This window comes from Anabas testudineus, chromosome 14 (genome assembly GCF_900324465.2).
Source record: "Anabas testudineus chromosome 14, fAnaTes1.2, whole genome shotgun sequence".
NCBI lineage: Eukaryota > Metazoa > Chordata > Actinopteri > Anabantiformes > Anabantidae > Anabas > Anabas testudineus.
Genome location: NC_046623.1, coordinates 12,905,853 through 12,932,318, shown reverse-complemented (window position 1 = coordinate 12,932,318; position 26,466 = coordinate 12,905,853). Strand labels below are relative to the sequence as shown.

The 26,466-nt window shown below is 40.2% G+C and overlaps 1 protein-coding gene across 1 annotated transcript in view; it reads right to left on the bottom strand.

The window, feature by feature from the left end:
• Positions 1-26,466, bottom strand: part of zbtb16a (zinc finger and BTB domain containing 16a) — a 119,678-nt gene that overhangs the window by 50,232 nt on the left and 42,980 nt on the right. The window contains exon 3 of the mRNA XM_026371258.1: positions 23,405-23,502. Within this exon, the coding sequence (XP_026227043.1) occupies positions 23,405-23,502 (98 nt within the window). The remainder of the gene's footprint in view (positions 1-23,404; positions 23,503-26,466) is intronic.

Here is a 26,466-nt window from a genome sequence, read left to right as displayed (position 1 = left end):
TGGCAGCTAAATATGTTACTATGACTACGTGAAATGGCAGTATACAGAAACAAGTAACACAAAATCAGCAAAGTCATGCAAAGACCCTCTGTTTCATACAATATAGTAATCAAAATCAGTTGACAAATGGACTCACATGCACGCTTGGTTGGGATGGCATGACACCATTTAGAATCCATTACACAGAAACCCTGTCTAAGAGCTTGCACATTGAGGGACAGTTTAACAATAGAGCTCGACTGTTCTGTGAAAATAAGCCTTGCTGCAATGCATAAAATGCCACATTCAAGTCCGTACAATTCACCGCCCATATAATGCATGATGGTAAACAAACAGCAGCAGTGAATTTGAATTAAATGCTAGCCGTTTTTATGATTGCACTGTACTCAGTATGGGAAATGTGTCCGTACATTCTTGGCATAACGTATCACCCGCCATTAGCCAATTGTCAGTTGACGCGTGAACAAAAACAGGAAGGGGGAGCAATAATTCTCTGAGTGGCAAGGGGTCCAAAGAAACTAAACAGTGAAATGCATTTCTACATTATTTCTACATCATATACAGTATTTCCTGGTCGAACATGAAACACTAGAAGTTGCTGAGGTCATAAATTCTAGTTTGTTTTTTTTTTTACAAAAATGAATGTGAAGTTAAACTTAATGTGCTCATTTTTTCTCCACTTAAATCCCTACATAGTACTGGGTCTTGCAGGGCAGGACGCAGTTTATTGTATGTGCATATATTTCTGCAGTGGCTGAATGATCTGTACTCAGGAGTCAGAGAGGCTAAATGGGAAATTAAAAAGGCTAATTACAGTGTATCTGTCGATGGCTGACCAATATCACACTCAATGGTTTTTAACAGTGTAAACAGGGCAGGAAAGAGAGAGTGAGAGAGGACAGATTAGGGAGAGGGAATGTGCGTGTGTGTGTTTTTGTGTACGTGTGTGACAGAGGGAGGGAGGCAGACAAGCGCAGTCACCATCAAAAACATAGCCTGGCTGTTCACTGAGCCTACATAAATGGCTTACGTAAGACGGTACTCTCAGTACCAAAAAACAGCAAAAATCCATAAACACACATAGACGCATGTCCCACTCCTGCTCCCCTGCGTGCACACACACACACACACACACACACACACACACACACACACACACACACACACACACACACACACACACACACACACACACACACACACACACACACACACACACACACGCACACACACGTAAGGACTTTCATTCATTCCTATTACCCAAAAATATAACCTCCGCTCTCTCTACCTGATTCATAACTTTAACCATGAAATCAAAGACAGCAATAGACAAAAAAGGCAATAAGTAGAAAAAAAACATCCTAATTCCGAGCATCTAAAGCTCAATCTGCTCCACATACATTAGCAAAACAAGCACACACACACACACACACAAATACTCACAGGAACACACACAGACACAGTATGCTGTCAGAACAATGAGTACAGACACCACACGCTCGCTCTCTCTTATTCCCCTCTGCCTCCCTCACTCTACCTTCAGCGTTATAACGAGCCGTGCTGTACAGTTTTATTTACACCAGCCTCTTATCAGTGGTACAGCAGCACAGAGGCTGCCAATTGGAGAGGACAGGCCACGGTACTGCCTGTACCCTGTAGTGGAGTAGGTGTATATCGTCATGCTCCCAGCACGTTTTTATCAAGGCTCAGAAAAGACTGGGCTTGTGCCAGACTGCCTCTCAAAATAATAAAGCACACTCACACGCACACAGGATGACTTTGCAATAAGACACCACAACTGTAGGCAAATTATTACACAGGTCTTGCAACACACTTACAGTTGAGAGGAGTTTCCGTTTAGGGATGTAATGGAGGCGAATGCACATGATTTGTTTTATCATGGTTATATGCATGAATGGAGTTTAGCCAAGGCATGTTAGATCAAATAAATCTTAGGGCCTGATTTACTAAAGGTTTGCATGTAGATGCACACTTGATATTACTACAAAACTACAAAGTGCACACTGAGGACTGTGTCAAATGTGCAATATTGCGCACACTGTGGATATTTGACCTTTGCCTACATAAAAATATATACGAGTGCACACAATACAGGGAGGAAAAAAATGCAAATACATAAACTGAGCACATGTGATGTGATTTATCAAAGCCTGAAAGCAATTGCAGTGGTTGCAATTGCATAACACGTTTGAAAAGCAGGTGCAATCTGCTTGCACACAGATGGTTTCTGCTATTTGGGCAAGAAGGCAGCATAGGAGAAAAGAAAGAATGTGTCGAGAACGTGTTTTTACCACTTGTGTAAATAATAAAGTATGATGCACGATGGAAGAAAAAAATGATATAAACGTATCACAAAGTCACACTTGCTATTTAGTACCCACTGTTTGGGATTTTTGTTAATTTAGGGGCTCAAATTGTACCACAAAACTAAACTACTATAAACTAATTAGCAAGCTGAGCGTAACAGTTAAATATAACTTTCGACAGATATACAATCTATCAAATGAGCTAATGGGACAGCTAACATTAATTTGTTTTCAGAGTGGAATCTCACAGGGTGACACATTCGCTGTCTAACAACGACAGAACCTTATAAGACAATTACAATCGAACTATCTGGCTTCACAAAAAGCAACAAGGTGTACAAGACAAACACAAAGCAGCTGTACATGGAACATACAGTACATAGTGACCTATGGACATAATATTGCCCTATTGCAATTATAAAACACGCACTGGTCCTGACGAATATCAGACAAACATGCGTGCTCGGCCAAAAAAATGAATTTCTAATATGAGCAAACACAGCGCTATAGATAAGAGGAGATAATCTTGCTTTTCTGTGTGGGGGGGGTGGGTGGGGAGAAGGCAAGCCATCAAAAGCACAGGAACATGTTTGCTCCCGATGATATTGTTATAGACGGAAAGGAAAAAGAAATCAAAGGGAAGTGAGAGAGCACAAGGAAGAGGGAGGGAGAGAAAAGGGAGGAAACAGATGAAGACAGAGAATATTCAGGTCGCATTTGACAGCTTTACAGTCTGTTGCACCGAATGGGATGTCTAGGGACGTGGCAAAGCAGACAAATATTGACTTGCACAGCATTCGTGCACGCACACACACTTGCACACGCACACACACACACACACACACAGGGAAACATACACAAGACACTTCCCATGTGAAGCCTCTAAATTCAGCCAAAATGGATGAGCTCACATTGCAACATCAGTCACTCTTGTTTTTTTTGCTCAGTTCAACCTCTTAATCCATTTTGCCTGCAAACCAATTTGTTTGTCCAGTAGGTCACAGACAGTTTCCTGCCCTCACTGTTCCCCGTTCTCTTGTACTGTTTATTTCTCCCCCTCCTTTGCCTTACTTTCTCTGAACGACAAAGCCATTTCCAGAGCTTTTGCCCCCTGGGAGATCGAGGGCATCTCAGTCCACACATTCATTCCTCCTTTCCTGCAGTCACTTCCTCCCTTCTACCACCTTTTTCTCCCTCCCTCGTTATTTTCATACTGTCTTCATGTTGGAGAAACCTGGTTGAAACTGCACAAGCACATGAGCAGACACAGCTACACACGCATCACTCAAAACTATTTCTTTTTATAAGACTAAGTTCTAGTTTTTGAGAGAAGTACAATCAGATTATGGCTAATGTTGCATTAGCATAGGCTCTGGAGACAACTGATGACATAATGATAACAGCGTCTTATCTCTAAACATATGGTTATCAGAGATCTTATGCTGAGTTGTTCCACTTGCAATATCATCTCTGTTATTTGACTGGAAATTACCTTTATTAAATGATGGTTCAGTTAAATGTCTATTACTTTTGTCCATTCACGTAATTCATTTATTTTCTCTCTAACATGCTAAACTAAGAAGCCAACCGTGGTTAACAGTACAGTTGTTCAAAACAACACTAACAATAGGCACGTTTTGTTGTATGTTGTATAAAGCACTAAAATGTATATTAACTAATGTTATAACCAGAATGAGGTTATTAATAGAAAACATTTGAGTGTAAAGTAACAACAGACATGACTTCACAATTTAATGCAAAATGTGTAAGACAATTTAGTATTGAAACAAAACCTTACTGGATTTATTTGTCCCATGGTCTCTAATATACAGTGGCAATAAAAAGTATGTGAACCTTTTGGAATTTTAACGGTTTTCTGCTTTAATTTGTCATGAAATGTGATCTGATCATCATCTAAGTCAAGAGTATTAACAAATATAATGTGCCTAAAATAATAACACAGAATAACTTTCATGTCTTTATTGAAACAACCATAAAAACCTCATGGTGATAGTGGAAAAAGTATACGTTTATACTTTTTCTTGCCACTGTACAGTAAAACCAACTAGCAATGTTGTATTCTTGTGTCTATAAAATAAAAATGCTAAATAAAGTGTTATGATAACTGCTAACATGATGGTGAAATAACAAAAAAAGATCCAGGTTGTCAAAACTAGGTAATGGTGTAAAAACACACGCACACACACAACCATATTATTCTCGCTGTCCAGTAACAGCAATTATCCTGGTGTTGCCAGACACTGACCAAATGTTTCAAAACACCCCCACCTTCTCCAAACCCAGACCTCCCTCCTCCCCGGCTACCCCCTAGAGGTGAAAGGTGCCATGTGTTTTCAGCTTTGCTTTCGACCCCCCTCTGTTTTCAAAAAGAGAGAAGAAAATGAGGCTTTGACATATATCCTGCAGGCCACAGACGCAAGGATATCTTCAGGGGCTTTGGTGAATGTGTGTATATGTGTGTGTGTAGCTACATAGGTGTGTGAGAAGACGTGCGAGGAAGGAAACAAGAGCTGGATGCACAGAGGAACCACCCGGGGCTCTCCTGGTGTGAAGAGGCAGGAAGTAAGTTAGGCTGCTCTAAAATGCCAAAGTGGACCATTTCTCACAAGCCTTGGGGCCTGGTATTAATAGATGCTGATTGGACAGGGGTGGGTGGGCTACTGGTTAAAAAAAGAAACTGACATGTTGACAGTTGATAATGTTTTGTGCAACTTTTTGCAAAACTAAATCCTCAAATATATTTGTAAGGTGATAATGAGAAAATGCACATAATCATATTTATGAACACAAACAGTTCAGTAAAGCTGAACCCAATGCACACCTATGACAGGACGATGCACATGAGCATTATGTTCCTATTAATCCCTGTAGCCATGAGGGGTTGAACTTCTCTCCAGCTCACAAAGATCCATAGTGCTATTTAAAATTGTGATCCTGCTGCAGTGAACACTCTCAGAAGCAATTTAAGCTGACTAGAGGTGACATGTAAAGAATGTTAAGTAGAACAATATCACTTACCCAGATATGACCTGATAGTGAGATGCATTAACAATAATTGGAGATTGTGTAAAATGATAAGGTTGTGTAACTATTTTAACAACCAAATGGCTTCAATTTTTTAACTGTAATGGATTTAACACCTCTCGCACACACAACTGTTGAGTATCAATCATAAAGTAGCAATTATCAGTCCCATCAGTAATCATACCTGACATCAGAAGTGAATTTGGAAGTCAGAGAGCTCTAAAATAAATAACCTGACAGTCAGTTCAAGGTGAATATAGAGCAACTAGCAAGTACATTGGAGCAGTAAGTTAATGTATAATCTGCACAGAAGAGCAACCAAATAAATGTGAGTTACTGAAAAAAGAAATCCTTCTGTCCACTGATAATGCTTCATAATGTGTTCTACATCAACAGCTTTCTCAGATAATACTGCAAGGAACAAATCAATGCGAGATCACAGTGTCTTCAACAGTGTTATCCTGCAAGTGTGCTGTTAAAAGCTGTCGCAACATCTTGCAGACCCTGACATTTTTAAAAAAAAAATTTTCTTAGGGAGTTCCACACATCGAGCCCTGTTTATTGCTTCATCACTAAGTGAATGCTCTTGTTGAATTTCTGCTGCTGAAAACGTCAAACCAGCTTCTTTATTTAACAGTAATATCCAAAGCTGCCAACGCCCATCAAACAACCACACACAGTAGTTCTGGGTGTTTAATGCAACGTACATTATGTCCAAAAACAATCCACACAATACAACGCAGTATGCCAGATACCTCATCATGGTATAAAGTGTGTCAATGGAATATCATTAAAATCATTATGTATCATCTGAAACTCCTCTCGCTTGAATGACAGCTCATGAGTCATTGTCACAACCAACACATGAGAGATAAAAACTAAATTTAAACTCACTTCTTGGTTATGGTTAGAAAAAGACTGTGATGTTGGTTTAAAGAAAGCAGTTGGAAACACTCTTCGGTGTCACAGTCACAGACTTCCTATTCTTCTGTCATGCAACAACCATCTTGGTTTCAGACTCATTATTCCTTTTGCCATAAGAAGTCACACATCAGGAACACAAGTAATGTAAAATGTCTTTGATGTGGAGAATGAACACAACAAATTTCATGGTTGCATATCAACTATGGTATGTAACCATGATGCACTGTGTGTTGGACAGGCTGACATCATTAGCGTTAGGTCATGCCACTAAAAGGGCAGAAAGCTAATTTGCATATGATATTAGTTTTATTTTATGTGTGCTCGGAAGAGGGACAGACCGTTATAGACCCGAGACTCTGACCAGCATTTGAACCCTTAGCCCTGTGACCACCACAGACTGCTGGCCTGGCCAGCTGCTGGGAATCCGGCAATTGACATCTTCTTTACAGTGCTGTAAATGCATTTATAGTTCAAGAGAGGAAGGGATGAGATCGCTGCTGGATCAGAGCAGGAAAACTAATTTTGGCTGTCGTTTACTGCCTGGAGGAGTGTTGGTGGTGGACTGAGGTTTAAGTTGATTGCACAAAAGAAGCAACACTTGTTGCCCTGCTTCTTTTTATTTTCTTTTTCTACAGTAGCAGGCAAAAATAATCATTCAGGGAGGGGTGCAGAAAGAAACCAAAGCATAAGCAATGCAGACAGAGGTCCTGCTGACTAAAAACCTGCATGCCAGACAGCCTTCATTCCCCTGATTTCATGTTAGCATAAGCATTTTAGTCATATGCTAAGGAAACTCATGTCTACTGCATTACAAAACCTTTCACTGTCTTGTCTAGTCATCTCTCTATGGCAGTCTTCTGTTTTTTTGTATACAGTGAACCAAAATGGCCACATTAGCAGAAGAATCATGTCAGGACCTGGTGGAGGACCCACCTACACACGCTCTCCCTCCTGATCCCCAGGCTCTATAACCTGTAAGGATTTAGTGTTTAGGGCCCATTATTTCCTGCTTTCAAGTCACACATTGTCAAAGGCAATGTTGAGTTTATTAAGTCTGGAGTCATGGGTTCTGAGTGCAGTGCAGGGAATACACCGAGTTCACTTGGGTTGTAAAACTGTGACAAAGAAAAAAGGAGGGAAATACTTGGGAAAAGCTGACAGGAATTAAATATCCTTAGCACAAAATCTGGAAACTCTGCATCTTGACAGAAGCGATCACATCTTTCCAAAATTACTTATAAAAGAAGGCTCAAATGTCTGTCTTTATAAAGTCTGCACACCATGGTGTGAAGATTAGTCGTAGTGGCTAGTTATTAGATACAATAAACAAAAAGACAACAAGAACATTGATAAATATTGTGTGAGACAGTTCAGCAGAATGAAGAGGCCAAGCTGAGCCAACAGAAACAACTGGAGACGTGGCTGAGACTGCAGATGATAGGATATCCAAATGGCTAAACAACAGGAAATGCTTTAAACATGCAGCTTTTTTTTTTACTGCATTCAGGTGCATTGATTTACATACTTGTTTATTTTGTTTGATTCCAAAAATGCTCTCTCCCACCCCGTTAAATCTTCCACATAAAACTTAAGTGCTGACTTCAAACAGGCAAATCGGATCAATTAGGGAAATCTCACAACCAGAGCTATTCGGGGGAATAAACTTACCTCAAAATACCACAAAACTTGTAGTCATCAAGCCCGTGTTATCTGCCAAATGACACCATACAGAGGTTACTCGCTCTTTTCCATTAAGTCATCTGTTTTTCCTCAAATTGGATGTGAAGAGCGAGGATATTATTTGGTGAGTAAAGTCAAAAAAGATGAAGAAAATCCCTCATGCTCCGATTTTGCCCAGACCCACAGCACAGATGACATTGAGATCCAATTAGTTATCATTTATGAGCGCCTGAGCTCAGCTTTCTGGCTGTCTTCATCAGCTGCTTTTATTTTGTGCTACAATAAAGTTAAAAGACATTGCTTACGGCATGCATACTGAATTATATATAGACACATACAGCCCTAAATAAAGAACAGATTAGGAAGAACTGATGTGCACTCATTCTGTTGACTGCAATGTTTGATAGTGTGAAAGTGTCAACAGGATATTTAAGGTATTGTATATTGTTATTAAGATAATTGAAAATGGAAATTTATTTTGAAAGTCTGTTTATTTAACCCTAATAATGTATATTTTAAATTTTTAAAAAAATTAGTTTTCTTATTTGACCAAAGTGAAGTGGACCCTACTATTTGAGGATTCGCCATCCCTTCACTTCCCACAGACCTGCCACTTCGCGCACAGCTCTGGATATATGTAGATACAGCAGAAGTGATACTGTAGAGGCTGTGATAGCTCTTGGCAGGCAGCCAAAACTAGAAAAGTGCGTGTGTGTGTATATATATATATAAATATATATGTGTGTGTGTGTGTGTGTGTGTGTGTGTGGGTGGGTGGGTGGGTGGAGGTGGTGGTGGTGGTGGGGGGTGGGTACAATCAGCTGAAGCAGAAATAGGCCAAATGGTGACTGTACGGTTCAAAGGGTTTGCCTGTCCTCTGTAGCTGCTCTCTGAGTGGGGCTGATTTCCCCTCTTTTCCTGTTGTTGTGAGGGAAGGTATTTTCTGGACAAACATTTTATTTTGCTCATCATGCACCTTATTCATTTTGAACACTGTCAAAAAAGTCCAAGTTAGAAAAGATTAGTTACTTGTGGCACAGTGAATGCATGTATGATGTGGGATATATAAGTCTCCATGAATTATTCAACCCTGAAATCCTACTAAATTCATAACGACCGAGCTTAAATTGTTGTAAATGTTTCTGATTATTCTAATTTGATATTGAACAATTCTCTTATCATTTTCTGACATGCGTTTTAAACTGTAAGACGTGCCTGCATGAATTTGATCCACGTGGATTCTGAAAAGGCAAACATGCGAACATTTTAAGGTCTTTACTTTGCCCCAGAAAAACAATTTCATATGCAATTACTCAACCAATTAAGATTTACTCCGTTTAATATCTCCTTCTAAAGCCTCTAACCTTGGTGAAGATTATACTTTGATGATCTGCGTGCCACTAACAGCGAATGTGACAAAACATACTGGGTCGAGACGGTTTCCATTTATTTTGGAAGGATGTACTTTTTGATGTTCAAGGAGCAGATTTATTCACTGCATCCAAACTGATAGTTACAAACAGTTAACATGAAATTTTATGCAACACTTCAAAGGTTTGTGTACGTCTGAAACTGGGTGACAGTTTTGACAGAAACATCTGTATCGGCGATGTGTGTGCTGCTGTCACGCTGGGTGCAGTCATTATGTCTTTGTACGCTTTCGGTTAAACCATAGAGATGTCTTCGCATATTTATGGACATCTAATGAGGCTGTGGCTCTTTCTTAAGAAATTTCACTGGGCACATTTACATGAAGCTTTTCTTTAAAGCCAGTGAGTCAAGTAAATTGGTTTGGGGTCAGTTTGTACACAAATCACACAGAGTTAAAGCAGGGTTATGTTAGACTCCACAGAGACCACCTGAGGCTAAAGTGAACTAAAAGTGCCGTCATTAGTGTTTTGTTGTTCCTATTGTGTCATTTCTAACAAGTTTGCACTGTTTTGAGCGCTGCAGCCTTCAGTAATTATTTACAGTTCCTTTTGGGTGATCAAACAGTGTGTAGTGGGTGTGACGCAACATGCAGTTGGGTGATTGCGGCCCCCAAAAAGGCTTATAAGAAAATCTTAAGTGGGCTGTTAAAATGCTATTGGCCACTGCAACATGGAAACGTTTAAAGCTTTCGATTTTGGATTTACTGTTGGGATCACAAAGTGCTCTGTTAACTGGTTTATTCAGAACCTCGAATTCAACCCAACTCTCTCCCTCTCAAAACTTTAAAGTTATAAATCTTTTCAAAGGAGCATTGGTTATAAGCTGTAACAGAAAGTGCGTTGAGGGGAACTGGAGATATCCAACTCCTCATCAAGCTACTTGAAAAATCATAACTCAGATAAAGTATGGATGATAATCAGTATTCTGCATGTAAACACAGCCATTAGCTAATGATCAGTGGACTATACAGTAAAAATGTGGTGCAGCTGGAAGGTCTGCTTCAGAAACTGTAAAATAGTCAACTAACAGTTGCAAATCAATACACCCAGTACCCCATAGCACCCTCAGTTCTCTTGGGGGGGGGCATCCAAAAAGCCTGTTTACTCCTGGATTGAAGTGCTTTTCCCTGTGACCGGCCATATTAGTATTCTGTGGCCACTTGCTTGTTTTCAACAGTTATAACACAATATCCATGCTTTGCTTTTATGTCGCACCTCCCAGTGGAATTAGTGGCATAAAAGCAATCCTTGTGTGTCCTGGCTACTTCCAGATGGCTTTGGGAGTGCTTTTATCTTCTGCCTCTGCCTCGCTCGCTCTGTCTCCTTTCACTTTCTCTTGCTTTCTTTCTTCCCCCCACATGAAAGTGCCGTCGGCAGATCTTTGCTTAGCCGCGTTCATTCTCTCTTCATCCGAAAATATAAAAGTTTCAAAGAGCATTTCATGAGGGAGCTCTTCCATAAATGGGATTCATAGCTTTCTAATCTGCGCTGCGAAATTGATCTAAAAAGTTTCCCAGAGCTATTGGCCAACTTACATAATGCAATAAAAGGTCGTGCCTGAGAGAATATTTACTTTTATTACCATTTGTGTCACAAACAATCCCCCTACTTCGTTCTTCCATTTGGGACAGGATCGAGATGTCTTGCAAAAAAAAAAAAAAAAGTGACATTTCATTTAGATTTACAAACACATTTTAGTATGCTAAAGCAAACTGTCAAAAGAATGAGTGGAAGTTTTGGATTGTATTAAATAATATAAGAGTAGGCAACATAAAAAAGCAAGATATAAGAGATACGCTGTCTGGACTGGGCCAAGCAAATACAATTTAATAATTACGCACTCATCTAACTGTCACATGGGGCAGTTAAGGATGCAACATGGAAAAACGCATTTGTCTGGCCTTTTATTTAACATGGGAATACCAGCAACTAAATACAGTCTTAATTTGAAGCCCTGGGCATGAGCAGGCAAATAATCTACGAGAAGAACAACAGGATGTGAACAGAGACGTCTGTGACTGTCTACACTCATGTAAAACCTGCGTAATTACACTCACCGCTGTGACACAATGAAGAAGCTGTCAAATTTGATTGGCTGACTTCCATTTCTGCCGATGTCAGTGCATACCAGGGGCTCATTACAGAAACTGCGACAAGTGTCAGTGAAAATCTAATAGCCAGCGTGAATGTATGACACACTGTTATATCATTACTAGAACAATGTTTTACTGTTGGGCATAATGCTGAAGAAATCTGAGGCATTTTTGAAACTGGAACAGTGGCTTTACTTTGTTTGCGGTAAGACGAAGTCACACACTTTCTATCTCAGGGAATAAACCCAACTTCATTTCCAGGTGCGACTCCCTGTCCGGCTTGTGAAGAGATGATGGCGGTGATGCAGAGGAGATCGTCAGAGGAAGCTCCGGTTTTGATGGGAGCGAGTGTTCAGGGGGCTGACAGCGACAGTCTCAGCTGTGCCAGACAGTTTACAAGACACGCTACCCTGAGACAGACAGCGCATTTCATGCTTGGATATTAACACACATGGTTACTCAGACTTTCTATATGACATGTGATCAATGCACAAAGAACAGTATTAGATGGTAAATACTAAATGGGAAATTTCTGCCCATTATATTGGTGTCCCTGATGTCCATCATTTTAAAATGATGAATGAAAATTGACTGAGTCGGATATTAAAGCTTAAAATAATTTGACTATTAGCCTTTTTTAAATGTTCCCAACCCATGTTTAGGTATATACTGTATGATTACGGGAAACACAGAATAGGTGTGAAAGTGGATTCTGTGGTTTCTCATGCTTAAACTAAACAATAAAAAGAAGAAAACAGTAATAAAAACCAATCAGTACGAGATGATGAGGACATGTATCAGACTTTTTATAAGCACATTTCTATTGTTATAGGGTATTATTTTGATTATGTTATTTAAAGGTCATTACTAGCAAAACACTGTAAGCTGAGCTATAATTGTTCTCAAATTCACTTTCAGGGAACTTAATATAGTAGACTACATAATGAATTAGTTCATGAAATTCATTACAAAAACACTTTAAGACACGGACTCTACTGTATGTATATGACCACTGTATGAGTAGAATAAATATAATTACATAACTACAAATTGGTTATGCTGCGCAGAAGGGACCACACAGTCAATATTGAACAAGTTCAGACACAGACGTGCTCTCCGCTCACACTGAAGGTGGAGCTACGGTACGGTGGGATATATGTGAAGTCACTAAACTCCATCTCCTAATATTCACGATGGTGCAAATGATGCCACTCGAACAGCTACAACAAAACAAACAAGTGCGTCTGAGCAGTTCCAGTCAGGCTAATATGAAAACACCTTTCGGGGGTCTATCCACACACTTGATATTATTTGATTATTGAGCGCAACATAATTAGTTGTATGTGTAGAAATCAGAAAACACCTTCGAAATGTGTTGATTGTATCAAAACAGTCAACCAACATACTAACAAACACTACATGAAAAGCACCCCAGTGTTATTTTGTGAGCTATCCCGGAAAAAAAAAAAAAAAAAAATGTTGCACCAGTTCATTTCTGCACTGTGTGTGTTGTGTCTGTGTGCATGTCTGTAGGTTTTACAGTCAAGCTCGATACACGCACGCGCGCACACACTCACACAAAGCAACACAAATCCATACTAGCCACAGGCTCCTCTCCAATCTATTTTCTGCTCAGCTGGTTTTAAATGAAGTTATTATGACTCATTAAAATGCCCACAAGCTTGTGGAAGTCGGCCAATTACGATTTAAATTTAGCCTCCTGCTCTCACAACCTTATCTCCCCCCACTACTACCCACCTCTCATCACGGCCAATGTCTTTTTTTTTTTTTTTTTTTTTTTGGGGTTGTTGTTTTGGGAGGGGGGTGTTTGTAATGCATGCACAAACCTTTTAATACCCTCCCTCCTTCCACCTTCCACTCTCCCACACTCACACACACAGCAGACACACACATGTAGGCCCGCTTTGACACAACATGCAAGACATGAAAAATAAGGTTGTGGGACTTTAGTGATCTGTGTGAATATCTTTGCAAAGAATAATTAGATATCAAAGAGAAACACACGAAAACAAGAATAAAAAAAACAAATGCGGCTTATATCAACATGTGCAGTCCAGATACACATAGCAGCACCTCCTCCAAATGTGGCAAACACCACTAATTGCTATACAGAACTGCACAACTGGACCTTGCCAGTACCACACGTACACACTCTCACATACACACTTTTTAGGCTCTACATAACTTGTGTTTTCTTTGGTAAACTTTGGTTTCAATGGTTATGTTTTTTTAAACTCATGCAGACCCTACATTATGTGGGAAATTTACAGATGCACTTCCTCACTGGACACTGTTTTTAATTCTTTAATTTAATTCTGCCACACGTTAAAGACCAGATGAGTTTGTAACATGCAACACAAAATGTGAATGTTCTGTGACTTTGCTCTAATGGCTCTGGACAGTTTTGCACCGTTGTCTTGCAGTGATGATGATAGGAGTAGAGAGCACCTTAAAACTGACTTATTTTGTGTAAATAAGTGTTGTGGAGGATTCACAACCAGCTCTGCCCTTATTCCTTCCCAACGCCCTGGGACAGTCTTTAGGACCCTTGCCTAAAAAAAGATACTCCCAGAATACCTGGAGACTAGACCGAGCAATTCCACCTGATCCTGCTTCAGTCCCCTTGAGCAATGCTCGCTATTCTGCCAGTAAGAGCCCCCAAAACACACAGGCACGACCTAATTTAACATCACACTCTGAAGCAAACAAATGTCTGCAGCCTGTGTATCTTCTCCTTCCTTTCGAGTTAATGGTGAGCAGTGTAGCTTACCACATGTTTGTGTGCAAGTGAGAGCTTAAGTGTGTGTGCACACACGTGTTTATGACAGTGTGCGCTCTACAGTATCATTCACATTTCCAGGAGAGCAAATTAATTGGGAGCCTTTTGCAATAATTGACTCTCGCCACACACACACACACACACACACAAGCATGAAGCACAAATAGTGAACACTCATGTCTCTCTCTCAGACACACACACACGCTGCTCGCTGACAACAAAGCTGCTGGGAGGAGGGAGGGATGATGAAGCGAATCCAAAATTCAATCGACTGTGTTCTTGTTTTGAGCAGAAGGCACACAGTGTACTGTACTGTGAGAGGCCATAAAACTCTCACTCTCCACAAAAAAAAAGAAAAGAAAAAAAAAGACAGCTTTTGGTAGACACACAGACGTTTCAGCAATCACCCTCCATCAAAACACTTTGTCTCGCATACAAAAATAAGACTTGGCATCAGAGCGGAATACCAAATCAGGCCCATTAAGAGAGCACAGGGGCACTCGCTACTTAGCAACCAAAAGGATTTAAAGCAGCAACATCCCTGTAATAAAAGGAATAAGATCAAATCGTCTTGTTTTTTTTCTTGTCTGAAAATAGAGAGGTCTGAAAAGTCGACTTTGAGCTTCCCTGTCTAACTTTTTGATTGACAGGCTTTTGGTGTAACCAGTGCCACAGGTAAAGAAATAGACGCCGTGAGATTATTTTTATTAGCAGCAGTTGTGTTTGTGAGGGGGGGGGGGTTCATCTTTTTCACGTCTTGAATGTGAGTTGAGCCTGAGCAAATGATGTAATAACATTGGGCTTTTAGTAACGTATACTAGTATTCATTGCCAAATATTTACCATTTTAACAGAAGCATTTTTCCCTTTTTTACATTTGTGCTTGATTTTAAATCAATTGTATGTTTTGCATTAATGTATTCCCTTGTAAAATGGTACATACTTGTAAAGTTAAAAGTATGATTAGCCATAAAAGCAGGAGTCAAATGTGATTTTCCATGCTGCTGCGAGCTCTTGTGACCTCAGCTGAACCACAGACAGAACTATGAATGTGAACAGTGTGACAGTTAGGAGTTTTTTTATATCCACCCTAACCACCTTCTGGCAACTTCATTGTTAATACAATTAATAACTTTAGAGATACATTCAGAACAGTCCCTCTGGACATATTCCAGCCGGCAATTACATTGTCACCACCACCTAATTGGGAAAACAGTATCTGCATTTTAATACAAATGAGCAGACAGATGGACTCGTCCTTCCATCCTTAGGCCTACGCCTAGTAAAAAAATAAACATACTAAAATGCCTAAGTCTGCTCTTCAATGCTCCAAAACATGTTATTAGACAGTGAGACGTCCCTGGCCAGCAGGTAAGACACTTCTCAGCAGTGCAGGTTATAGTTAATAACACTCCTGCACACCCCTTCCAAGAAGGCAGCTACAGGTGTCAGGTAGAATCATGTTGAGCAAAACGACATTTAAGGCAACGGGACATTTGGTCCGAGTGTGCTTCCAGACACACAGCTGTCAACCTGGTCCACCAGAGACCCAGAGGATCATCCTCCTCATACTGTTTGGCCCGGGCTATTTTTATGCTTTATTTCTCTAAAAACACTGCTTTTCCAGGAAGACCACAGCACAGGTACACCGAGTTCTGGCTAAGGACACAGCTGCTCAAAGTAACACGTTTCCAATGAAGTCACATTTGCTCAGTACAGAGGTCTAACAAGTCCCCCCCTCCCTCCTGTCTCTGCTAGGGAAATAAAAATATCGGTCTGACAGCAGTGGCTGATGCTCCAGTATTATAAGTTGACCTCTGCCTTGTGTTACCTCTCACTTGTCTGTCCCCAACATGCCCTCCTCTCATGTAATATAACCCAGCTGAGATTTGTCCAGCTGCATAATCCCAGTAGTGTGTGGAACAGTAAATCAACAGGTCAGGGGAAGTATTACAAGAAGTGCAGGGGAAGGGGGGGCTTTAAGTTGCAGAGAAGGAGTAATGCTATACCGCCAGAGCACGAGCTACTGTTGTTTATCCACTCAGTCTGTCATCTTGTATTAATATAGCCAGGGAAACAGCGGAGACGTGTACAGTATGTGTATGTGTCCGCACGTGCATATTCAAACAGGAGCGACTCAGCTGTGGTAAAAATGTACATACAAACTGATTAACACTTCGGGCTATACTTTTATTTTTTTTCTGAACTACTTCTTTTCCTACTACTTGCTTTTAATAGCACTCCCCTCCCCTGCCCCCCCCCCCCCCCCCCCCTCTCTCGAGTCCCCTGTCTCTTTTCTCACTCATACATAATATGCACACAGTCAAAAAACACACACGCTCGCACACAGACACACACATTTAGGAATTTGTGGCCTGGAAGGCAGTCAAGTTTCATTAATTTCTGGGTTTGGGTACAGTACAGTGTGTTCCTGGACTCACATCTGCGAGCGATCATAAATGCTGGAATGCTGGCAGAACATCCAGACCTGCCGGCACAAATATGTCGTCATAACTGTGAGGGAAGAGCTGGCACGACACCAAAACAGCCAACTAGCCTACAGCCAAACAGCCAAACAAACGCCACAGAGATAGAAACAGACAAAGAGCAATGGGAAAACAGCCCTCTCGCCTCGCTGTGTTCATTTCCAAATTCTTTGCATTTTTCCTCATGTAAACACTCTGGACATTTACGTGGGCATTTGACTCCCACACTCAGATTTGAACAAAGCGTTTTAATTTTTTGGGAGCTAAGATTAACATCTGGTCAGGGACAGCTGAAGAGTAGACTTTTGGCATTTACAATAGCGCACATTACTGTTCAGTTCAAATAAACTATTAAATATAGAAATATATAAACATTAGGTATTACTCGGGTGCACTAACACAATTATACAGAAGTCTTTCTCTGTAAATAGCTGCATTTGTCTTTAAAAAGCACTTTAATATTCAGCTGTCAACACATTTTTTTTTTTTATATTATTATTTCTAACTACAAACCCCTACTTTTCTTCAACAACTATAACAGTATGTTACCAAATGAGATGTCTTAAAACACAAAGTCCCCACAGGCTGGCCAGAAACACAATCCTCAACTGTAAACCTCTCTGTGGAAATACACTGTGCTGGCTGAGCATTGCACAAACCAAACACGAGCATACCAAACCGATGAAGCCTGTGTGACACACAGTGCTATATGACCTCAAATGCCAGGAGATTATCATGTAAAGTCATGTTTCCATCAATAAAGCAGAAACTGAGATAATAATGTGCTTGTGGGTAAACTGTGATTGGGCTTGTGAGTACGATGGCTAAAGACCAATTGCAACAGTTCATTCACTACTAACCTCATTATTTTGTTGGGTTGTTATTTTGTTGTACTGAGCAAATTCTCTAGTGAGAATTATTATATTTCTGTACAGAGGGAAACCACTTCTCCCTCCCGTGTCCTTCTGGTTAGTAATTACATCTCCCATGATGCTATGACTGGAAAAAAAATACCCCCAAAAAAAGTGTCTCCACAGAATTGAACTGAGAAATCAAGTAATTCATTAAGAAGTGCAATCAACTGCTCGTGGTGCATCGGTGCAGCTTGCTAGACCGCTAGAGAAGCTTTAAATGTCACCTGAAAGCCCTCCAGTTACTTTACCACAATGGGGAAAGAAAAGTGATGCAAAAGGTGAACGCGAGGAAGCAGACAGCACATCCCGCCATGCTCTATATTTAAATACTTATTTTGGTTTCCACAGCGCGAGCGACACATTACGAAGACTCTCTCCCCATTCATGTATTTTGTGCCCTTGAGCAAGACACTTAGTCTGCTGGTCTTTTTTATGTGCTTCAACTCTCTCTCTCTCTGTCTCTCTCTATCCTTCTCTATCGCATACATCCACAGGCACACAGACACAGACACACAGTTCCAGTCAGCTAATCCAGAAACTCTTTACTATGTATACATACCGTAAACAGAGGATTAACACTCTTAAGCTATAAAGGCAGTGAGATGAAAAGTTGGAGATGGCGATGCTGGTGTTCGGGGAGATTCTTATAGTTAATCTTATTACGCTGCATCGGCTCGCGTGAAAAAACAAACTGAATCATATCATTCTGGTCTGGTCTTGTTTAATGAGACTGAGCGTGCACACACACACACACACACATGCACACTGGGTTAGATTTAAAAGCCAGATGATCTTTGAAACAGTGGCTAAAATACGGTTTGACATGAAAAATCACACCGGTCTTAACTTTGACCTGAGTTACTTCGAAGGTCATGTTTTTATTAACGCTGGGTGCTTTATCTTTATCTATATGGCGTTTAAAGACATTATATTTTCAGATGGCTTGTGTAGAAAAATATAAACAGAGTGAGGTTAAAAAGCTAATGCTAAAATTCAGTTAGGTTGTTTTTATGAGATTAAACACAAACGGATTATATAACATCTAAAGAAAGCCAAACTTCTCAAATGTTAAAAGTTTTTGGGGAAAACTGTGACTTAATAAACTGTTTGTAATACTTGACCTCACCTATTGATGTGATTACTCATACGCAGTAAAAAGGTGATCATTTAAAGTAAACAACATGCAGGATCTGAAACAAGACAACCAAAAAGGCCTGAGTCACAGCTCTCCACCCTGCATGCACCCCCATCTGCAGGCTTTGGCTCAGCAAATGCTGTCAAACACTAAACATCAGGCAGAGATTAAAAAAAAAAAAAAAAAAAAAAAAAAACACACAACGTGGAGAGAGGACAGACAGAACGAGACGAGAGGGAAAAAAATAGCTGGCACAAGGTAGACTGTACATACTGTACTCTCAGTGGTGGCAGTCAGCCCAGACTGGCGAGCTGCCAAGTCCTCCGTACAACAAGTACAGAGAGACAGACAAACAGAGAGACAGACAGATAGACGGAGAGAGAGAGACACAGGGTGGAAAACAGAGGGGAGGGAGGAGGCAGCAGCAGCGGCGTCTGAAATGCTCCACATCCACGACACGCTGCGCATACCAAAAAGCCTCTCCACTCTCTAGCTTCATCTCCCCAATATTCTGTCTTGTCTGAAGCGAGCTGAAAGATGATGGCGGAGGTGGGTGGTGGAGGGGTGGTGGGGTGGGTTTTGAGGGTTTGGGGACTTGGTGAGGTGTCATCATTACAGAGAAACATGATAAAAATCGAGACGCTGCATCAGACCGAGAAAAGCCTTGAAAGTCAAACGGTGGAGGCAGAAGTGGAGGAGAAAAAAAAATAAAACAGTGCAAAAAAAAAAAAGAAAAAGACAACAAAAACTATCAAAGACGCTTTGCCTCAGCGCTGTCTCTTCCCTAACCGTCGCCTGTCTCGACAGAAGCGCTTGTCTTGCCTTTTACGCCAGACCAAAGCGGCTATGAATCAACACTGATGTGTGTAACAGTACAGGTTGATGTTGTGCGTCAAGACAGCCCCGCTTGGAAAGAGGAAAAAAGAGAAAGAAAGAAAAAAGTTTGTGCACTTGCTGCCACTGTTGCTAAAAATACACTGCCCACATCTTCCGCTCGGTTGCCTTTCTCAAGGTGAAGTATGTGGTTCTTCCTAGAGTTTTCAGTGTTGTTTTTTTTTCCATTTGATCTCCTATCAACAGAGTTTTCACCTTATGTTAATGGGTACAGGTTGTGAGTTATTAACCTGTTGATATCATGAAAGAATTTTAAATGATCTACTTTTTATTGGAACCTATTCAGATAATGACTGCCTCAGTGTGCTCTAAGCTGACATAAGTACATCTGAAGGAGTGCATTTATGCTCTAACTGCGATTCTGATCTTTTTCTTTAAACTACTTATTTTTACCTACTTCCTACCCTCCTCCCATAACCCTTTGCATATCTCCAAGCGATACTAAAATGTATATCACTTAGATGTTTTAGGAGATAGAGCGCTGGTAACGGTGGAAACTGTTCCAAATCAAATGTATACATAAGAAAACAAATGGGTAAGTTGGAACTTATGAGCAAAACTGTCATGTTACATCCTATGTTACATAAGAAAATGCTTTAAAGGTTTCTGCAAATATTACCATTTTTCCTATAACACACCTTTTCAATGTGGAAATCTTTGCTCGTTAAATAATTATATGCCTATTTCCAGCATGGTACATAGTTTAAAGTATTTCGACCAGTCTGAGTGCGAGAAGCAGCAATAATACTGCAGAAATAAGTTTGTGAATGACATTTGTGTGGCTCTGGACATGAAGCAGAGCTGTGCAGCTTTATTTATTGATTTGTCTAAAGCCTTTGATACTGTGGATCATGCCCTACTAAAGCAAAGGTTGCTTAATGTGGGGTTGTTTGACCAAGCAGTGCACGGGTTTGGTAATAATCAGGAAGGACCTAAGTGTGTGGAAGGTAATAGCTCAGTTTAAACTAGCTTACTGTTGTTCATGGAGAGTCCCAAGGTTCTGTTGTCGGCCCACTTTTATTTGTTGTTTTTAGAAGTACTTTGGTGTGAATGCAAATAAAACTTGGAAGTATATTGTAATGCAAGAAAATAAAATGTCAGTTAACAATGTGACATATACATATTGATGTGTTTTAAATGACTTTCTTTTAACCAATACTTTGAAAACCTTGTGAAGAAACTAAAGGACTGAAGTCTGGTTTCTGAAGCATGTTTGATTCAGTTCATCACAGTGAATAAATATTTTTCACTGGCTTAATACCACAGTGCTCTTTACTCCAGAGATTACAGGATGCAGGACTTTCCCTATTATATTTGGAATAGGGAAATTAAATATGGAAATGAAATCACAGAACTTAACTCAGACTAACTTCACATACACTGGTAACTCGTGGTAAACTATTACTCGACAACTGTTTTTTTTTTTAGCTCAGTTTAGCTTTTTTAAAACTGATTTTAAGGTAATTCTTGTCACATCATCCTCTAATTCCTCATCACACATAGTCCATTGTATGACCCTTTATACATTATCACTTGGTTATAATTTGAGAGTGTTTAATGCATAACTGGTTAAATAAAAATGTAAATTAAAAAAACATACAAAAACAAATGATCACACACTGATAGATATTTAAATACATATATAGACATTCTTAAGGAGACAAATATGTTTCTTCCATTACAAGCCTATTTTTTATCTTGCTAATGAGCCTTTCCTCACCCTCACCATTCGTGAATTAAATGCAATTGTAGAATGGACAAATAGACATTATGTTCCAGTGCCCTGTTACTGGCAAGTGCTGGTATAAAATGGTTAATGTTGCTATTATAATTACTATCACTAACACATTGACAACTTCCAAGAATTGGTGAAACATAGAGTATAAGTTTATGTTTTGGGTCAGGTTAACTTGGATTCATGTCAGCAACCAGAGCTTGGCTCTTAAAAGCTAATCTCCACTGGTGCATGCAGAGAACTGCACACATTTAAGGAACAGGAAAGTGACTGAGCACAAGATTACCTTGACTCACCCTCAGCTTCCACTTTGACATAACTCCTGACTTTATACTTACTTTTGCACTGAACTGTACAACAAGATGTCACACACACACAAACACACAAACACACACACACACACACACACACACACAGAGGGAAAGAGAGAGGGCTCTAAGACATATGTGCACTAAAATCTCCAAAACAATCACTATCCCATTTGTGTGTGTGAAAGAGCTCTGTTCTTTCTGCTTTGACAAGTGATTGAGAAGGGGAGCATATATTTGCAGCAGGGGTTTGCGAAAACGGGGTGTAATTTTAAAATAAACAGTGAACATTTCCTTGGAGCAACTTTTGTTTTTGACACGCTGAGTTGTGTGCTGAGCCAATTCACTGGCACAGCGTGAGTTTGTCATTCATCTTTGTCACAACATAGCAGGAGTGTCAGCATCCATCTCAGTCTTTGTTTAAAATTTGGTGAGATACAAACAAACAAATGATCCTGGCAATTATCATTTTCTGCTTACTGACAGTAGTTGGCCGGGGGATTGGGGAGGGCTGTTGTATGGCCACCATTAACAATGATAATGCCAAGTAGAAAATTCAAATCACTTAGCGTATCTCACTGGAAAACATACACGGCAAAAACCTCTGAGCGCAATCGCCAGGCCAACATCAACACATAGATTTGTGATTTTGTGTGTGTGCAGAAGGAAGTTCCCCTTAGAGGTCCCGTGGCTTTTACAGTGTCTCAATAAACCATCTGCACTTAGGGCCTTAGGACTGAGGAGCTCTTTGCTGCCTATAAAAGCCGGTGCATGCCATTAAAGCACCTAAATAGGCTCAGAGCACAGGGACTTCTGCAGTTTGTGTGTGTGTGTGTTTGGGGGTGGGTGCAACCGTGCCAGAATGAACCAATCAATGCATCCAGTGTTCTGTCTTGTTAGGCCTTTCAGACTTCTAATGTGACAGACGTGTTGAATGACAGAATGATGATGTGCAGGCACCTCTTGGGTTAAGTTTCCCAGAGCTGCTCAGCTTTACTGGGTTAAACAGTTATTTAATCCACAAATCACTGAAAATGGGTTATATGGCACATTCACATATTCAAAACTAGTGTGTTTATAGTGAGATAAAACCTATGTAAGGCAATATATCCCAGGCTGCAGCAGTGTTGAAATATAAAAGAAATACATTCTATGAGGTAGAAGTAAAAGTCTGCTTTTTAATCTAATGTACAGTACATACGCACTGGATGATACCCAATGGTATAAAGGTACTGTATAAATCTGCAAGAATAAGGAATTCACACTTCTTACAGATGGAAAGTTTTCCATTGCCACTCATAATGAGAACCTGCTGCAGTGTTTACTCATGCAAATAAATAAATTCATACACCATTAAACTTAAAATGACGTAAACATTGCTGGAGCTCTAGTCTGTAGCTATCAACAAGGACAGCAAGATTACATCCTTGGGAAGGGGATAAAATGGAAAGAAAAGATGATGCAATTGACAGGAAATAAGAGTGACCAAATAAATAAATCAGGAAAATAGGAGGAAAAGACACTGTCGTTATTTAAAGGCTTCCTACTCTCAACAGTAAACCCAGCAGTAATGAAAGAGTTACAGCTCAACAGTGGCTGTAGTCTGGGGTTTCGGGTTGGTTTGATTTCTTTACCTGAATGAGACAGCAAGTGCATCCGTAAACGGAGGCTGTCCAGGAAGCTCTTCCCACACAGCTCACAGCCGTAGGTCTTCATTCCACTGTGCATCTTCCTGTTGACAAAGAGCAAAGGGAAACGCTTTACTGTGTGGACTCTTGGGAAGAAAGTGGGTTTTGAAGAGGCAAAGCCAAATGCGCATGCATGTCAACTGAAAAAAAATGTTTGTGTCTCTAACAAAGAGGCATTTATACAGCTCATAACTAATGACTTTGAGCACAGCAATGATTTGGCCTTTTGCAGTTTGAGAAAAAATGTCACACTCCATCGATCACAACATAAGCACTAACAATAACCATCAGTGTAACAAGCCATGCAACTACCACACAGATTCTTCTGCAGGGAGCACCAGACCATGACTTGCTGCTGTAAATCACAAGATGCTATTCAAGCAGAGGCATTATCAACTCCCTACATCTCAAGTGCTGCAGATGGATAAGGTGCTCTAATGTGAAGTAGAATGATTTATTCAGGCAAACACGCAGGTTGGCCACTCTGCATTGTGACTGCTGCTTTCCGAACTATAAGCTGATATGAAGCTTGATGCAAAAACAGATCCACTATAAAAGTATTTTTGTACAAATGAACAGTCATTAGGTTGAAACACAGTTTGAGCCCACAAGGTCAGACAAGACTAAGTGTCAATATTTGATTATGTGGTAAAGGCCTTAAGGTTAGGTAACTAAATAACACCTGACAACCTAAAGTCTCTGTTACGAAATGCTCACAGACCCCATGGCTCAGTACAAAGCATATTATTCTTGAGAGATATCGAAAAGTGCTCTAAAGCAATTAAGGTGACATGACTGCCACAGTGCCTTAAGCCTCCCCAAGAACCTCAAATACCTTACCTTGAGAAAGGTACACAAAGGCACACACACCCATGATTGTAATGACTGTGCTACTTAAGGTTTGGAACATCTGAATTTTCCCAAACCACCTAAATATTAGGAATGATTCTAGATTTGAGTAACACCGAACTGTTTTATGCAAAGCCCAGAAAACATAACCAAAATGTGCACAGAAAGATTTTATGATTCTCACGCAGGTGAGAGGATGCTTCTGGCAGACGAAACAAGACAATGTCAAACAGACGGATTTCATAGTCTCAGTCGACGAGTCAGGTGGCGCAGACTGATCAGCCAAGTGCATTCTTGGGGAAACAATGCCCTTGATAAGAGATCCGCTCAACTTGGGTGAGATGACAGCCATCCATCTTAGCGTCTCTCAACAAAGCCGCAGAGGAGGAGGTGCTGCCACTCTCCCAAAACATGACTGATTGATGTCATATGTCGAATGCAAATTGATTTACAGCTCTCTTTTGTGCCTCAAGAGGAGCAGCAAGAGACAGAGCGGGAATGAGACAGAGACAGACAGGGAGAGATTATAGCATGTCCTATGGCAATAGCTGTGGGAGTTATTAAGCAATGAAGTATAGTATGACTGCAGTGTAGATTAATTGCTGCAAACCGTCATTGAAACCTGACGCGAAGCATGGTAAGAATCTGAAATAAAAAAGAAATGCATCGGGGGTTTGATGAGGCCATCATAGCCACTGAAGTGGTTACAAGGAGAGATCCCAGAAACCTTGGGAGCCAGAATGACAACCCTTTTGGCAAGTAGTGAGTAATTAGAAAGCACTATAAATGCCAAATGCCCCCAAAAGGGAAATTGAAAAGACAAAACAGGAATGACATAGCTAGAAATGGGAACAATACTCTATCTCTTAGATAATAATCTGTGGTGCTGCATACAGCCAAGGAGTTATATCATGTTATACTGTAATATAGTCTACTTAACTATTTCCATTTTGTACTTTCTACATCTCTGTTAAATAAGAATTCATTGGATTCAATCAAAAACATGCAAATATACATATCTGAATGTGATATTTGTCCGTTACACGGGACAACAAATCAATAAGCATTGCACAAGACTGCAATACGTCACAGAGATGCATGGCATTTAGGTTTATTAAGTCGAGCTCTAGTGTACGTACTGCAATCTCTGCCACCTCTGTACTGTGATACGTCTCCTGTTTTAACTCAGAGGGACCAAAGTCTAACCCTTACAGTTAATGTTTTAGGTTTATAAAAGAAATATCTTAATGTGAAACACGAATTAAACAAACTCACCAGACAACAAGAGAGGAATGGAACACGGAGCTTTTTTCTTTAATGATCATACAGTAGATGATGTACTCACACACTTTCACACCGAGAACGGGGGGGAGACACACAAGTGGTAAAACCACAACACAACACAACACACGTAGAGCACAAAGCCTTTCAAAGACCTTTTGTGTCCCTCCTCAATCTCACCATTGTGCCCCCCAGACAGAGCACTGATAAGGTATGGATGGACTTATTAAAGTCACTTGAAGTGGAAGCAATGCCATGTATTTTCACCGTAAATGTAGTGTTGATGAGTAAAGTGCGGTGCGTATGTCCCCAGCTCACAGTGTGTTAAATTTAACTGCAATAGCTATCACTGTTGCCTGAAACAGCACATTACTTGATGTTCAACACAATGGTAACAGCACCTGTTCCAGTAATTTAGTTTGTTAAAGGAAAGGTTTAAGCCTTTTAGAAGCCTGTTCACTTGAAACCCAAATGGCGTTTTGGCATTTAACAATATTTAGTGAGTAAGGTACAATGCTGCTATTCTCATTTTTAAGTAATTCAAAGGTATCTGCCTCAAGGGTGACCTAACCCGGGTTAGCCAAATGGCTTAGACCAGTACATCCAGCATATCCAAAGGTAATGATTCATCTCTTTTTCAATACCAGCACACTTGGTTTCCAGATTTTCACCAAGTACATTGGTTCAAACGTGTGTCGACAAACCCTCGCTTGACTGCTGTTAACAGGGCTGAGCCTAACAACAACTAACAAGCTTAAGAAGCTGTGGTTGTATGAATGATAGTCAACGCAGGTCACATCATCAGGTCCTTATTGTGTGTTTAGAAATTGAAAAAGCTGATTAAAAATGTACAATGTGTGACCAAACATTGTGACTCT